The 18,115-nt window shown below is 30.3% G+C and overlaps 1 protein-coding gene across 7 annotated transcripts in view; it reads left to right on the forward strand.

The window, feature by feature from the left end:
• Positions 1–18,115, forward strand: part of Cdk12 (Cyclin-dependent kinase 12) — a 35,444-nt gene that overhangs the window by 15,107 nt on the left and 2,222 nt on the right. For 4 of the 7 annotated variants that reach the window (XM_074114986.1, XM_074114989.1, XM_074114988.1 and 1 more), the window contains 9 exons: positions 457–653; positions 1,387–1,591; positions 1,696–1,964; positions 3,907–4,071; positions 4,367–4,408; positions 6,402–6,708; positions 7,800–7,920; positions 9,129–9,335; positions 15,170–16,215. In XM_074114986.1, the coding sequence (XP_073971087.1) occupies positions 457–653; positions 1,387–1,591; positions 1,696–1,964; positions 3,907–4,071; positions 4,367–4,408; positions 6,402–6,708; positions 7,800–7,920; positions 9,129–9,335; positions 15,170–15,195 (1,539 nt within the window). In that variant the 3' untranslated portion in view covers positions 15,196–16,215. Of the gene's footprint in view, positions 1–456; positions 654–1,386; positions 1,592–1,695; positions 1,965–3,906; positions 4,072–4,366; positions 4,409–6,401; positions 6,709–7,799; positions 7,921–9,128; positions 9,336–15,169; positions 16,216–18,115 lie in introns of those variants that run through there. The other 3 variants (XR_012454338.1, XM_074114990.1, XM_074114991.1) reach the window with 2 other exon arrangements.

Raw genomic sequence — 18,115 nt, forward strand, 5'->3', positions numbered from 1 at the left:
CAGAAAATACACCTTTATTACTTTTTGGTGGCACCCTCGTGGAAGAAAAAGTGATTTTAGGAAAATCTTGTGCGAATATGTGAACACTGTAGTAAATAGTTAAATCATGGTAGCTCAGAATTGATATTTCGTACTATTACCATTATGGGACAAGGCTTTAACTTTTTTTCTTTGAACTCGGAATTTTTGAAAATTATTTAATCCCCGAGAATTTCCGATAAAAACAAAATTGGAAATCTGTACGAAACCAATAATTATTTATTTTAGTTAGGGTTTTGAGACAGTAAAACAATAAAAATTATTAAAACAAAAAATAAAACTGTTGCTCGAACAATTAATTTTTATTTGTCATAATCTATACTGCTGTTAAATTTACACTCTTTTCTTTAATTTCGATCCATCCCTTTCTAATTTCACATTATCTTTATTTTATTGATTTATTTTTTTGGTGCTTAGGACAAAGGATCATTTTATCTTGTATTCGAATACATGGATCACGATCTAATGGGACTGCTTGAATCCGGTATGGTCAACTTCGGTGAAATGCACAACGCAAGCATAATGCGACAATTACTGGAAGGTCTAAATTATTGTCATAAGAAGAATTTTCTGCATCGAGACATAAAATGCAGTAATATTCTTATGAATAATCGGTTAGTAATTGTTTGTTTTTAAATATGTTAAGGCTGTATTTTAATGTATTTTTTATTTTTTTTTAAAGGATATTGTAAAAGCACATTATCTGGTCTCAGTTTATTTATTATTTCTTCAGCCAATGTTTTTTATTATTCTTTGTAACTTACACACACCTACAGCTCTGAGAAATGTTCGTATGGATCAAAACGGTGGTTGATGAAAAAATGAAGAACTGAGACTAGATAAAGTGGTTTTAAAGAATAAGGTTATATTTTAAAAAATTAACTTTGCTGAAAATATATTTCTACTCAAAGTGATTGAGATCTTTAAATACGTAGATAGTACACAATGTTTTAAGAAAAAGTCAAAAAATTTGCTTCAATGTAAACAGCATTCCTCCAAAACCTAGGTGACAAAGGTGATAATATCGAAAAGGAATACCAAGTTGAGCTTTTTGTAATTATGTATTGTGATACTGTATTAAATATGCACACAATAATATTATAAAATTTTACTATTAAAGGGATTTCAAAACATGTAAATTTCCTTTGAAAACTTAATTTCGAAAAAGTTGATTTAATTTCTATACTATCTCTTTCTCCTTGTAAAGAAAATTTGTTTTTAAGTACTAATAATTCCAAGAAAAATTGTCATTCGTTGAAACAAGTTTTGCATAATGTTGGATCGATTTTGTTCAGCATTTTATTATTTTAAATGACTTTAAAATTAATTTATTTTGTGTTCACACAGGGGTGAAGTTAAACTAGCTGACTTTGGTCTTGCAAGACTCTATAACGCCGAGGACCGACAAAGACCGTATACAAACAAAGTCATTACCTTGTGGTATCGTCCTCCAGAACTTTTGTTAGGTGAAGAAAGATATGGACCGGCCATAGATGTTTGGTCTTGTGGTTGTATATTAGGTGAATTGTTTCTGAAAAGGCCACTCTTTCAGGTATTTCTCTTTCCATTTCTGTTTTTTAATAATTGGAATATTAAAAGATTGTTTTTTTTTCCCCCATGGAAATCAACTTGCTTCTCTTCTTCTTCTTTTTATAGCAAGCCAATGAAATGATGCAGTTAGAGATCATCTCAAGGATGTGCGGTACGCCAACACCAGCCGTATGGCCGACTGTGATAGAACTTCCGTTGTGGCATATGTTAAAAGCGAAAAAAGTTCATCGACGACGTCTTCGCGACGAATTTGTGTTTATGCCTAGTTCAGCGCTAGATCTGCTTGATAGAATGCTTGAACTTGATCCAAATAAACGTATCACCGCTGAAATGGCGTTGAAGTCAGCTTGGTTGAAGAATATAATTCCTGAAAAGTAAGCTATTATTTCTTTTTTACTTCCTCAGTTAATATTTTTCTCTTCCTAGGAGCTTCTTACAGCTCACTGTCCGGTGATGGACAGTGTTGTCTGTAACTTGAGAACACTGTCCGGAGGCCGGCAGAACACTGGAAAAAGCTCCGGGCGCCAATAACCTTAGATGTTGACGCGCCTTAAATAATTAATTTTAAAAAAAAATTTAATATTTTTTTGGGTACTTTTTGTTTTATTTTTCTCCTGTTTTTTTGAGGGGGATAAGTTGAATATGTTACTTATCCCTTCAAGCAATACAGGAAGATTAAATTAAGATATCACTTTGCATATACTGTTATTTTTGGATCAGTAAGTTGCTTTAATAATCTAAAACATAACTATTTTATATATATATATTATTTATAAGTCTAGTAAGTTTTGCTAATCTGTAACGTGCATTTTAAACATTAACACGACATTTGTCCTGTGCATTTTAATGGTATTTGCGAATGTTACAAATACTATACGCTTCGCAGGAAAATCAAAACAGAAGGTCACTCTGCATAAATTGCTATTATCAGTTTTTATGCTTTGTTAGCCTCCAACAGAGAAAAACAATTGTTTTTTTTTATAAATTTACACAACTGGAAAATTAATTATACGCACTGTTGATGAATCAACCGTGTAATATCCACATCCCAGTAATTGTTCTGAGAAGTTTAAACATCAAATAATACAACATTTGTCCTGTGCATTTTAATAGTATTTGCGAATGTTACAAATACTATACGCTTCACAGGAAAATCAAAACAGAAGGTCACTCTGCATAAATTGCTATTATCAATTTTTATGCTTTGTTAGCCTATCAACAGAGATTTATCGTATATTTCTTTTTTCAAAAGTTGCATTCTTGTAAAATAATTTATTAACAGTGTTCACTCATCCCTGTAATTTTTGAGAGCTGAGATCTGTAATTAATATTGATCTTCAGTTAAATGTAACTACAGGAAAAATAAAATTAAAGTGTGGAGTTTGCTAAAATTTAGAAAATTAAATTTTAGTTAATAAATCTTTAGACAATATTATTTTTTTATGATTTGGAAGTATCACTTTTGTTTGATTGTGCTTACGATAGAAATTCGTGTTGTCTTGAGGAAAACAAAACTTTTTTACGGGCAGATTCAAGTAAATTCAGAAAAAGAAGAATTACACAAAGTTCAATAGTTATATTCCGCTTACTTTTTATGGGATAATAGCCCCTTACCGTGTAGTAATCAAAATCTGCAGATTTACTTCCAAAAAACACTTCTACGGACACATATTTACATCACACAATACTGCTACGTAAATAAGGCCAGCTGATCAAACACTTTCACGTACTCCTTTTTGTACTTCAGACAATGTATCTTCTCTCTGTCCATTTAGAATTACCCAAACAATTTATAAAGTTGGCGCTTCTTGCGATTATTCGTTTTTGAATTATTTTGCCGTATTTCGCGCATTCACACGAAAAAATAATACACAATCATAATACTTCCTGTTACTAGTGTAGTTAGAAAAAATTAAAATATAAATAATCCTGTCTAGGTTTTAATATTTTTTTGTAAATGATTTGAAAACATTAATGTGAATACCTGTTTAGATTCCATATTTGGAATACATTTCCTGTTCTTTGAGAGGGATAAGTTGAATATGTTACTTATCCCTTCAAGCAGTACAGGAAAATTAAATTAAGATATCACTTTGCATATACTGTTATTTTTGAATCAGTAAATTGCTTTAAATATCTTAAACACAATTATTTTTAAACGTTAAAAATTCAGGATTTTATGTGTTAGATTTTTAGATGTAGATTTACTTTTTACTAATCTTACATCCGCAGACTATTTTTTTTTCTTAAGAAATTTTAAGAAAAAGTTTCCTGTAGATATTAATTGCTTATGTGAAATTTATTTTTTATTATCAGAATGGTGCCTCCACAATTACCTCACTGGCAAGATTGCCACGAACTCTGGAGTAAGAAACAGAGACGCCAGATGAAAGAACAAGCGGAACTACAACAGACAGCCAGCGTTCCTCGTGCTCATCGTGTGGGCGGTATGCCTGATGAAAATTGTGATAATGCTGGCGGGTAAGTAATTTTGTTAATAATAAATTTTCTGTTTTATCTTGCAGAATGAAAATAAAAGTAAAAAACCTATCATTCTTTTAAAATTTTAATCTTTATTTGAAAAAAAACAAAGTAGATCAAATTCGTTCTTATAAACTCATTCATTGTTCATTTAAGCATGTGTTATTCACCAATTTACTTGCAGTGCATCTTGCATGCTTTATTTTTTTTTAAAGTTCCATGTTTAGTAAAAGCTTCTTTTTTTTTAAACTATAATAAATTTTTGAATTGTCTAAGTAGGAAATGTTTATTGCAGATCTCCAAACAAGCCAAGACTTGATCGCCCTATTGTTGACAGGTACTTTCATCTAGTTTCATGCTTTTTATTTTTGTTCAAGCCTACTTTTGTTTTAGTTTAATTTAATGAAAATAAATTGCTCTTTTTATATTTAATATTTTGCAACACTAACATATATTAACTTAAAATAAGAGCAAATTAATTTAGCACCGTAGTACCCAAAACAAAAATAATTTACAGAAGAAATAAAAAAACAAAACTTACTAAAGAAAGTCAGTTTTGTGGAGATTTTGTTATTTTAATGGTGTTTTGAAGAAGTTGTCTTTGACTTTAGGCTTATTCTCATTAACTACTTGTCATCATTATCTATAAAATGTTAATAAGTTTAATAAAAATGTCTATTAATTTGATGAGAACAAAAAAAATATAGATTGAAAGTTTTAAGAAATCAGAATCTATATGAAAGTGGCTTTCTCTTACCGTGGGTTTCAAAAAAATAAAATATAAAAATTTATTAAAGTAATTTTTAACCCCCAATTGTGACGATTTACCACATAAGTCGTGCCCCCTCGAATTATCCAAATATTAATTTTTTCCCCTACTTTTCTGTTTTTGAGTTATGGCGACCCAGAGGGGTATCGAAATGTATATTTTCCTTTTGCTAGTATATATACAAAAAAAAAGGATGTAGATCTTTTTCAGTTTTTATTATAATCGCAGTAGACTGGCTATTTACTTTATAACAGTCTAAAATTACTAACCAGAAACTTCATTTTTTACTTTTTACTTCATTTAACTTTTCTGTTTTGAAAATTTCTTTGATAATAGCCTGTATTGCCTTGTCAGGAACCTTTTATAATTGAAGGAAACGCGACCTTTATTAAAGTCAAGAAAGTAACTACTTAGGAAACGTCTTAATTTTTTTTAAAGTAATACTTAACAAACTGTCATTTTATTGAAAATCATTTCAAAAATTGAAGAACATTTTTTAAGTTCTTAACTAGAGGTGGGAGGCTTAAGTATATAATGAATGGACTCCAGTGTCTTCCTTAATTAAGGTTTGTATGTAAATTAATTTTATTTTAATAATTATTATTTGAAAATTTTAATTTGCTTGCATCACTAATACTGTGTATTTTGTTTTTGTAAATTGATTTATTAACTTTCTTCTAAGACTTAAGATATTATTTAATTAGAATCTTATCTTTCGCTTATATTGCATGGACGAAAAGTTTTCTTTGTTCTGTTGTACATCTTTGAATGTCTTAAGTTTATTAAATTGTTCTAAGAAATCTTCAGCAAAAATTACAATGGAAATAATGAGAGTTTTGTCATGTGGGATAGTTGGTTTATATAGATACGTCAAACCAGAAAAGAGCATTTTCTGTATGGTCTTTGAAAAAGTAGCTAGTTCACTTTATCTGAGTAGCTTCATGATAAATGTGCCGATTCCATCCATGAGCTTTTTTTTGGTAGAAATGTTTCAAATGAGTGGTGAAACATTCAAAATGAAGTAATCACCAATAGGCATCATTTGCACCAAAGCTTTTGCAGCGTTTGAGAGACACAAAGAAGAAAAAGCCTAATAGCTATTTGTAGGCATAAAGTTAGAGCAAAGAAAGAAACTGTGAAGGAAAAGGTAATGGCCTCCTGCACAGTAAATCGTATTATTGTGAAACCATTACGAGATAGCTTATGATGAAGCATCCTTTCCAGCAAATGTTGCAATAATTCTTCAGCAGTTAGAAAATGAACTAAGAATTAGAGGCCTCCGTAGGAATTATTAGTGGTTACTTGGCTTTTTTGTTTTCGTTCCGAAAAAAAAACTCGATATGAAAGAGGCTTAAAATGGTGGAAGAACAAAATTGAATACTGATAGAGACTATCTTAGGTTTTTAAAAAATAGATGAATGATTTTTTTTTTTTAATCAGAATTAAGTAAAAAAAAACTTTAATGTTCTTAGATATACGCGCACCTAAGTCAATTAAATAAGTAGAAAACTAAAACATAATAATGAAGGACAAAAATGATGCTTTTTTTTTATTTTCACAGTTCTTCAAAAGCGTTGAAGATGGAAGCGGCGGGTTTAAATTCACGGAGGATGTACCACCCAGGAGGTGGCGGCGGCCCTCCAGGCGGAATGCCGGGCGGAGCAGGAGGCCCTCCAAACGTAGACTCTCCTTCTAATAATACACCTCCAGTGCTGCCTCCAAGGTCGAATACAAATCATAGTATCATCATGCCAAAGCCTAGCCCTGAAGATTTACTCAACAAACAATTAACCGGATTGTCACATTCACTATTAAATGGTATACCTATTAGAGTACATCAGTTGTTGGCATTACATAGCGACAAAGAGGTTAGTCTTTAACTTATGTATTCATTTTTTTTTAAACTGATTTATTTTTAAAGTTCTATATCTCCCATTACTTTTGTAAATTGGCAGCCCAAATCATTAAGAAAGTAGAAAAAAAAAGTGACGATAGTGATTTCGAACAATGTGCATAAATGTCACCATGATTGAAGTAACAGTTCATATGCAGCACGTATTTAACGAATTGTAATTATTAGGCTGTAATATGTATGTTTTTTCCGTTGAGGATTTTTAAAAGGATCCTTTAATAGTTTACAAAAAATAAAACACACGTATACTCACTAAAATATAGAATAAAAATTATTATCGATTTTATTAGCTAACTGCTCTATAATAGTGATTAAAGTTTGCTTAAATTCTATATATATGTATATTATACTTGAAGGTAAGTTAATAAATATAAACAGCCTTAAAAGTATTTCTAATAATTCAAAAAATGAAATTGAATTATTGGTAACTAAATTTTTGAATTTGTTAAAGAAGGTTGCATGTTCATAATCCACATAATATTATAGTTACATAACAGGATTTAACGAAATAAATATTTTGCTTTTGATTTGATATATATTTTGGTATTAAAGTAACTAATCTAAAAGCTGCAAATTTATTAATAATTTCTACGATAAAATTGAAAAACCAAGCAAGACTTTGTTATTGAAGACAAAGTACCTTCTGTTATAATAGAAATATATGAGTAATGAAAAGATTATAATACTCGTAATTATTTCAAGTTAAAATTTGTTTTCACTTATACAAAATAAATATTTAGTTATAATTATTTGACATATTTGTTAAACATAATTCGAGCCATAATTTAAACAGATTTTTGAATACTTGTGCACTGTTTCCATTAAGGGGATTATGATAAGTTTACTTTTCGAATCCATAGCATCTTTTTGATGAATCATCATCTTTAACAAATAAACAAATCTTTATTTTCATTTGCGAAATTCCAATAAAAAGTGTCACTTCTGGATTAATGCATTTGTTTTTCTTAAGTATGATTTTTGAAGAAAAGATAAAATTGTTTATATTGAACGACCGAGACTTACAGATGAATCTTTGTCCTAATCTAGGGAGATCCAATGATCTATCAAATGGTGGAGACTTTAAGAAATGAACTGAAGATTGCTTCTGCTAGAAGTAACAATGGGACTGGCAAACTAGATCCAAAACAGTTAGTCTTCTATCCGCAAGGTATTTATAGTTATTGTTTTTATTAATTACTTTTTCATTTGTTATTAATTGTTCGCTTAGGGTGAAATCTTTGTAGTTTAAAAGTAAATATATAACGGACAAATCCTACTTAAAACCAGTTGGGTTTTGTAAATGTGTGGCTTTACCTTTTATTTTACATTTATTGTTATTATTATTTTGTAAAAGCCACTTTGAGTTTATTTGTAAAGCGTCACTTAATAATACTGGGCAATCGACTAAATCTTTTTTCAAGAACAATCTAGATTACCTGAGCAATTAAAGACGAACTGGTTTGGATTTGCATTTTCGCTAACAAATTTATCCAAAATTATCGCGAACTTGAGGATGTATTTCTGTTTTACTTGTAGGTGGAAAATAGAAGAATATATATTATAGGAAAGTAGGAACTTATGAACAGATTACCAGTTCTGTGATGTAGTTCTTGATAGCAAATTAAACAGGTAGAGGAACATGTACAGTCACAGCATCAGAAGACGTTAATCTTCTTTTGGCGGTGTCACAGATAAGATTTCTCGCTACCTGGTGTTGCAGATATATTCTGCAACCATATAGTATAAATTGTTGTATAAACTAGTCTATTTTAAAACTTGTGATTACTTGGCCGCGTCTCTTGGATTGGATGGGCATTGTCTTACTTTGCTACCCTTTGTTGTATTGTATGTTACTCTGCTCATTATTGGAGTGTTTCGGGTACTAAGTAGGTAGCTTAATTGTCCAAATAGATGTAAATAGGACAAGTAAAAATGAAGGTCACTAATTTTGAAAAGCAAATGCAGATCTGATGGTGTAAATGGCTAGTTGATGGGTAATCGTCCCCAAAAAGAATGAGGCTGAAACTCAGATCGTTTCTTTATGAAGTTAAAAATTGCTAGCAATCCTGGTTGGAATTAACTACCCCCTCATTTAATGTGAAATGAAAATATTATAAAATTAAATTAATAAAATACATGACATGTTAGTAAGATAAATCTTTTGATCTTATTTATGTATGAAGCTAGTTTGTCTGGAAACAGGATTTAGTCTGTTGATTACACATCAGATAACAACTACTAAATGTCCAAATAATACGTAATTTTTAGGACTTGAGTTAAATTTTTTGCAATTTTTTAATATATTACACAATGTTATTATAATAACGAATATCACACTAAAGACATCATGTTTTTAATTATAAAAAAAATAAATAGGTCCTGGTGATGGTTTTGATGCACACGCTGTATACGCTGGTGATAATGCAACTAGTGGTGGAAGTGGCTCATTTGGCGGACCGGCAGGTAGTCATTTGGGAAGGAGCGCTCTGGCAACGGAAGGTGTAAGGCATGCACTTGCCTCCTTAATGAACATGTTTCATCATACGGCCGCATTACCGTATCTTCATCATCCAGCGGTCGACGGTAAAATTTGATAAAATAATGTAGTAATATTTTCTTTTAAAAAATAGTGGTGTCACGCAAAAATAGAGACAGAGAAAGAGAGGGGAAGAGAAAAATTGTGCATTTTATAATTACGTAAGACTTAAGGGGAGAAAACAAGCTTCAACCCTAGCAAAACATTTCAGAATGTTGCAATCATATACAAAGAGTTATTTAGAAAAAAATAACATAAATAAGTCGGCGGGCCCCTTTTTCTTTGCCATTATAACTACAAATTTTTATGTTTCATCTTTAAAAAAAGTGAAGTTTTTGTTTTACTAAAGTACTTTTGTTTTAAATTTTCCAAATCCAAACAGTTTTTATGATAAAACTTAATTCCCTTTAGCTAAATTAAAAAACTAAACTAAACTAATCACGAAAGGATTATGTATTTCTTATAATTATGTAAATAGTATGTAAATATTCAGCAAATGTGGGTGAGAAAAATAAATATTTGTAAAATAAAAATTAAATACAAAGCAAAAAAAAAAAAATACAAATATCTTTAAACATTGTCTGAAAAATAGAAACTTCCTTTTTGTAAGTTATTTAAAAAAATGTGATTTCTTATTATTTAATGAATTGTTTTATTATTTTATTCATTCGCGATCATTTAAAGTAGAAAACAGGGATTGGTCACTATGAAAAATGATATTCTTAATCTCCAAACAAACCTCATAATCTTATCTCTGCTATTAATGGATCAAAATCAAAAGTCGTCTAGAATTAATGGGTACGGAGCTTGCTTTTGACAGATAGAAGTTTATAATAATGATAAACAGTGTTTAGTCACTAGTGTTTTTCTCTTGTCAACTTTTTTTTATTCTCTTTTATATTTTGATATCAGGTATATTAGATCTAGGTCTTAAAAACTTTCTTTCTCTGTTACTGAAACATTTCGGCGTGAATGAGTATCGTATTCTCTCAACCATAGCTGACTTTTGGAAGTGTGCTGCTTGTGTAGGGTATTGATCTATGTGGAAAGTTATATTTTGTTGTGGTTTATAATCAGATGCTCCAGAACCAACATCTGCCATTGCAGTCAGCTGATTGTAACCACAACAGTGAATAAACTACCACATGGATGCTACTGTATGTCGAGTTGTAAAGTGCTTGCTTCATACTTTTGAAGAGAGCACAGATACTTGTCGAAAGAGAAACAGTGAAACATAAGTTTTAATTTGAGTTAAAAACATAAAAGAATGATTAGTAAAAATTTTTAATTAACTTTTAGTTCTTTGCTTATTATATTTAAAATACCCCTCGAGAAGACAATAATAACGTTGGGTGTTATCAAAATTACATGGTTTCTTCTTTGGCCGATCCTCCTTCGTTATTTTCTTTATATTGTTATTATTATAATAGTTAGAAAAGTGCGTTGGTGCGTTATTTAAAAGTAACAGTTCGTGTTAGAAGTTGGCTACAGCAAGTAAACATTTTTCTATTTAGTCATCAGCTATAAAAATACAAAATAAGTACCTGGTTTTCTCAGTATTTCCCCTCAAGAAGTAGTATGATGTGTTTTAAGAATGGCTTTTAAAAGTTCGAACTGCATAATTAAAAAAAAAACTCGTAACAACGTTAATGAGGTTTTTAAGAACGTCTTTATATGCTGCCTTTGTTTTGTTTGAAACAAAAAGATCAATTAGGTAATCGTGGTTTTACACAGAAAAATGCAGTAATAACACCCATTTATTTTAGTCTTATTAAAATATCTCTTAATTTTTAAGGTAGGAAATTGTCGACTCTTTTTTAGTTTCATAAGTCAAAATGGTCACTCTCAGAGAAAAGCCTATTTTTAAAAAACAACTCTAGTTAAAACTTTCAATTGCTTAAAGTTACGCGGAAAGAAAAATTATAATACATTTAGAACATTTTTGGCCCAAAAGTTCTAATTTTTTAAAAACGAGTAGTTAAGACTAGATAATTTATACAACTTATTTTGCAAAAAAAAAAAAAGTTTCTAATAAGTATAAATTTGGGAAATACCAAAGAGAGAGCATTCAGTCCTATTTTATTTACTATTTTCTTAAAAATAACTAAGTTGGGTATTGTGTAAGGTTTTTCTTTATTAATTTACTGCCCATTTTCTTTTTGAACCTTTTTGAAAGATGACAGATGGAAAGGATTATTTTAAGCCACATGAACTCTTCTTGGGTTTATATCATGGCGCAGAATTTTATTTTATTTAGAATTTCATTTTAAAAAATATTCCTCTGCAAGAAAATTAAAGAGGAACAAAAAACAAAAAAAACATTTAAAAAAAGGTAAAGTTTCTCGTATCGCATGTCAAACACGAAATTTTAATTAGGATTTTTTTTTTCAAATTATATTAATTATTTTTTTTTTATTCATATTATTTAAATACTTATTATATTTAAAACCTCAAGTGCTAGACTATAGCTCTATTTATTTCTTTCGATTCCTTTTTTTCTAGTTTCTTTCTTGATTTTTACATTTTATTATAAAACAATTGAAATTTGTTTTCTGTCTTAAAAAGTAAAATAAAATTAAGAAATATTCAAATAGAGAAAAAGTGGGCGCTTTTGGTTTATTTATTTTTATTTCGATCTAAACTAAAATAAAAACAAATTAATTGCTTTAACCTCTTAAAATACTGAGGTTGAGCTAATTATTATTTTTTCAGATTAGTGTTTTTTAAAAATTACCCAGGATATTAATTATTCTCCTTTAAAAAATATAAAATAAATAAATCTAAGCTTTTTTTAGGTATAGTAATGTAAATATGATTATTGTATAAAACATTATTCGTTCACACCATATATATTATTATTTCTTTATTATTAATAATGTTATTCTTTGATTTATTGAATTATGTACAATAAAAAGGCTTTTCATTAAAGCTTTATTGGTAGTTAGTTTCCTTGTATTTTCATTTAACAAGAAAACACCGAATCAGCTAAAAAAGTTTCTGAAACAAGTGTGGACAACCAGTAAATATTCAATAAGAAGCCGTAACTTTTTATTTGCCCGCAAGAGAAATATTTATTTTTTGAAATAAGTTGGTACTATCAAAGTATTGGTGATTTTTTTTTTTTTTTTTTTGCTTTTGTAAAATATTAAATAAACAATTATTTTAATCCATTTTTTTTAAATACGCTGATTTGGCGGGACCCTCCTTAAAGCTTCAACAATTACTGAGACCATGATAGCATGGTGTTGCTTCTTCTTAATTCCGGATAGGATTTTATTTTCTCAAGTTTCGAACAAATTTCAACTTTGTGACTTTACATTTTGTAAAGGTTTCTGCCATGGCGATTTGACCATCCAGTTTGTAAATGTACTTTATTGAAACTAGACTGATGTTAGAAAAAGGTATACAAAATTCTATAATCAAGAAGGTAAATAATAGATGGAAGTAAGAGGGTACCAAATCTGGAGAGCTGAATAGGTTTTCCAACTATCTGAAATTTAATTCCCTAATCTTTTCTTCATATTAGCACCGTTTTTTTTAAGTCTTCACTAAGAAGGTATTTGAAGATGAGTTTTTATATGATTTTATCTGGCCATCTTTTTTCCCCATCCAGTTAGACTAGAAGAGTCTAGAAGTCTATTTGCTGGATATTATTACCAGCTTTTGTATTCCAGCAAGTACTGACCATAACATTTCCGACTGATAAAATCTTTTTTTGTTTATGTAAAGCTATCGGCTTTATCTCATTGATTACTGTTTCGTTTCTGATATAGAATTACACCCTAGTCACAGTCACAGTAACAATATGTTTTTTATTTGTTTTTAGTCAACATTCTAGTTAGCTAGTTTCCTCAAGTATGCTTACAATTATCAGCTCTTCACACATCTATCGCTCAATATAGTTGTGCATTTTCTTAATTTTTTACATTTGTGATTGTTTTGGGCAGCCCTTCACACAGATCACCTTCAAGAAAAACTCTTAATTCTTCTCAGATGAAATTGATGGCGTAGACTAATTTTAATAACCTTTACAAACTTGATTTTTTTTTGCTTGTGATTGAGAATTTTATGGACGGCAATCCACCTTATTCCTCAAAACGGTGAACATATGATAAAACACGTTAATTTAATAAGAGATATAAAGAAAATTCAATCCAAATAGTTTAACAACTACCATACTTTTCCCTGGAGCACACAATCAAGTTATGCATAGTGTTGTCTGTAACAAGTGAACACTGTCTGGAGGTCGGTTGTGAATTATAAAAGGCTCCGTGCGTCAATGACAGATGAACTCATTCAGGTACCCTTTTTATTCAAATTGCATGGTTCGCAAAAAGGTATCTGAAGAAGTGGCTATTACACATAAGGGAGGCTAACAATAAAATTGGAACCCTAGTCTGGTACCACAGCACGCCCTCTAATCTTTGAGAACCATTTCTAGGTTCCCACATATTCAAAACCACTAATATTCATTCAACCACTAATAATGTACCGAGTAACATCTTATTCTCGAAACAATTATATTAGAGAAATCGCTATGAGTCAGACACAAAGCGAATATGTGAAACTAATCATGGCATTGGCCATTCAAAGTATTTTTTAATAAATCTTTTATTGTTTATTGTTAGGATACAATCGATACCCTTCATCAGAAGTTTATTTTGGATTGAAAGGTTTAGTTCATTACAACCACAGTATGGTAGTCGAATAGAGCATTAATAAAAAAAGCACGTAACATCCCTTCCCGAATTTCATCTTATCTTGTCTAGGGAAATATGATGTTAATAAAAGAACAATATTCTAGTTTACTGAGTTACCTGAACTAGGGCAACCTAAGTTTCTAACTTTCCGAAAAAAGGGGTAAACAATATAGGAAAGAGACGCGTCTAATTTAACCATCGCTTCCTTTCCCGAAATATCCATTTGTGCCTGGCATCTTTTTGTAGAAAATTTCTCCTGACATTCCAATCTCAAGAACATAATTGCAATCCATCCGTGAGAGTTTTCCGCACACCAAGAGATCATCGATTGACCTGTTAATATAAATAAATGGATAGCGCATTTAGTAATTCTTTCTGTCCAGTAACTGTGAGAAGTTAACGGACATCACACAAGACGGGCCTCTCTATAACTAGCCCTCCCTTAAAGATAACTGTGTGCTCTTGAAATGATTAAAAAAAAATCTTTTCCTACTCTGTCACAAGATGGCTCTGAGCATTTCATGAAGGTTACAGCCTCCCGACCTGGGAGATCAACTTTGGTTTCTTTTTCTACTTGATTCCAGCATCAGTTATCGGTCATCGACTTTTTCTTACATTCGTCCGTCTTTTCAGTATTTCATAAGCATTATGTAATTAAAGACACACAAAAGTCATGAATCATTTTCATCTTTCTTGTGGTTTGTCGTTGACTAACTCTGCAAAGTATAAAGATGTGTGTAAGTGTGTATTATTGAGGTAGAGTTTGTCTGAGGGTACGCTATGCTTGAGGAGTTACAACGTCAACAACTATTACTTTAAGCCGTGTAAATTGAATATTTTGAGGTGTTTGTGAAAGCGCTCGTGTTATAAACTGGAATATCGCCAGAGGCTTATAATTCCGAAAGAAGTCCGATGACCCCTACAAATGACTTCTATGTTTCAAAAAATAAAAGTCACCAATGAGTTGATAGTAAAAAAAAAAAAAAATGTGAAACTGAGAAAAAGTGGTCTGTTTTGACATATAAATTTCTCTTTCAAGTCCTATTTATAAAATTAATATACACTATAAGTTATTTGGAATATCAAAAATTATTTTTCATGTGATCTATTTAGTTATAGTAAATTTTGTTAGAAAATTCAATGAGAGAGAGACAAAAGAAATTAATTATCTACTATTTCAGTGAACGCAATGTTGGATAATGTGTGAGCTGTGCAGCTAGTTTTAACTGGAAACTCTAAAAGCCAGTTCAGACCAAAGTAATTAAATATCTTTTTTCCGCACCAAGAAGAGGATGTTTAAATATGCAATTTCTCGCAGTTTTGTATTAAAAAGTTAATGCAAGCTTACAAATAAAAAAAAAAAAAAAAAAGGTTCAGCTGTAGATTTTAAAAGAAAGTGCACTTGTTTAAAATAATAATACGAATTTGATTATCGTAAAGTAATAATCGTAATAATTACGAATTTGATTATCGTAAAGAAAAAAATTAAACTAAATATTCGTGAACAATTAGGACCAAAGATTTTAGTATTTATACGACTTATAACGAAGTACCTTTTTCATTTGAAGTCTTGTAAGTTTCTTAACGCAGTTCTATCTTATCTATCTAGACTATTAGTGAATACAGCCTAAGTTATTTTACAATAAATTAATAAACAAAGCGTGCTTCTTTTTTCAAAAATTAGAAATTAAAAACAAACAATCTAGAGCTGAGCCCTTCAAAGTAAATTTATTTTAGTCTTCAATATATTTTTATTAAATGAATTTATGAAAAACATAATAAATAATTATTAAATAATTTTTAATGAATTTTTTCAACAAAATGAACTATCTTCCCTCCCCATGAAAAAAAGAGAAAAATCTTGTTGCTTTTTAGTTTTAAATATTTGGTGTGGATTTCCGATTTGTAGAATTTATACTCTGTATCTCGTTAAAACAAAAAGACAAAAGATAAAAGTGATGAGTTGATTCTGGTTGTGTAAAATTTTCAATAAGCTCTTTCGGTCAAAATATAAGAAAATTCCGTTTCTATTTAGTAGGTTTGTGATTTACATTTTTGGGGGAATAATACGTTGTTACTATAAAATAATCTGATTCAAAAAGTGTAGTTTTGTGTTAAATAATTTTTTTTTTATATAAAAAAAAAAAGAGTGTTTAATCGTGCTTCTATTAAAACAGTGGCCGGGAATTTAAACAATTGTGATTCCGTAAAAACTAAAAAAACAAAATTGTGAAGTCACTAACTTTTATCTTCGCCATCGGCCTAAGAAAGCAGCACAAGAATTTGACAGCCATTTGGATTACTCTCCAGGATTATGAAGTAGGTTGCAGTCTGATTTTTTTTTCTTTTTATATGAACAAATTTATGCATACTTTTAACAATTTTATGTAAACAACAAAATTATGAAAGAGAACAATTTGGTGTTTGTTTACTTGAGAATTCCTTCGGAAATATTCAACATTAATAAAAAATAGGAACTTTGATATAAAGCAAATGAAAATGCTGTTTTTACCACAAAGTCGCATAATTCTTTCTGCATATAAGGAGATATTTAAATTTTACTTTTGATATTCTGATATTCGATTTTAATGAAGGCAATAGCAACTGTAAGCAACATTAAGACGTAAGTACATGATTTAGATCAGGAATCCCTTCAACAGGAGTGGTTTGGAACTAATGTTTTTTGGTAGCCTTTAATAACCTTTTCTTTTGTGATTCTATGGGCTAAAATTACTTGGAGGCGGGGGTTGATGGAATTATTAGGTAAATCTATTTTAAGGTGATGTTTTTTGCGCTTCGTTATGAAGGAAAATGTCGCAAAGTCAAAAATACTGTGGCCTAAATTTGGTACTTTTAGGTTCCATTGTTTGTTAATAGCATCTTGGACAAGTTCCTTGTGCAAGTAGATTCTGCAATGATCTAGCTTCATTTGTTGAGAAGTCAAGTCTTAGGAAGTCAATGCTAGTACATGTCAAATTAACATAAGTAACCAAAAATATTTTGTTTTTTTAATTCGCGGACATTTGGGATTTAAACATACTGACAAGCAAAAAAAAATTCGTTGTTGGTTATTCGTTTTAGTCGCTGCTACAACTTTATTCCAACAAGGTCGCGATGGTGTAGGCTTGCTGGGATACCCCTTAACAGTCTACTCTGACGTAGTAATTATGTGTGATAAACTAAGATCGCCAGTGAGAACACTGAATCCGAATTAATGACAATCCGGTTCAGTGGGAGGTTCTTTGTATGATTTCCATAATAAGGTACCATAGTAATACCACCATTCCACCATATTAAGGTTGTAATATATTAAATTAGGAATGGATTATAATTTCCTCAGCCGATTGCCGAAATTGGGGGTTCCAGAATGTTATTTCATAGTCGATTATTAATAGGCTCTAAGCCCCAAGCTAGCTTTAGCAATGTAAGATGAAGAAAGTGGTTCCTAAGACAGTTTTTGGCTAAAATGCTAGAAATACTTAATTTTATTTTAAATATGTCGATAAAAAGTTGAATCAAATCTCTAATTAAGTAAATTTTGTAGATAAATCAACTCTAAAATTCATTAAACAATTTTGTTCATTTAAGAATTGTTTTAGAAAAAGCATGCCAAAATAGAAGTTGTATTTCAGGCTTTACTAATTATCTAAGGAGGCACTTTCGGGCAAAAGTTTGTGTTTATCTTTCTTAGACTCAAATGAAAAGAAGCTATACATGAACAAACATGAAATAGGAAGGTGAACCATTTTTGATATGTCAAACCCTGAGAAGGGAAATAGCCATTCTCAGTTCTCAGTTAAATGTGGGTATAGATGAAAATTAGGGAGTGTGATCCTGGTTAGGTACGTATGACCTGAAACTAACTATTGCCACAGGGTGTCCATATTTTCTAAATACATTGTCTTATTTAAAGTACGCAACGATGGCGTAAAGTTTGCCCTTCTGGGTACGTTATATCCAAATTGTTGCATATTCCAATGCCCCAGCCCTTTGATAAGTGTGTGGGCAATGAAAAAATATTTGGGGGTAGTGTATCGGCAGAGACGCCAAAAGACTGAAGGAATTGCTATAACCCTTCCACCAGAGTAACCACCATACTCAATGTGGTTCTCAGCAAATATAGAATT

The sequence above is a fragment of the Rhodnius prolixus genome, unplaced genomic scaffold (assembly GCF_049639745.1).
Source record: "Rhodnius prolixus isolate KJV_2025 unplaced genomic scaffold, Rpr scaffold_7, whole genome shotgun sequence".
Classification (NCBI taxonomy): domain Eukaryota; kingdom Metazoa; phylum Arthropoda; class Insecta; order Hemiptera; family Reduviidae; genus Rhodnius; species Rhodnius prolixus.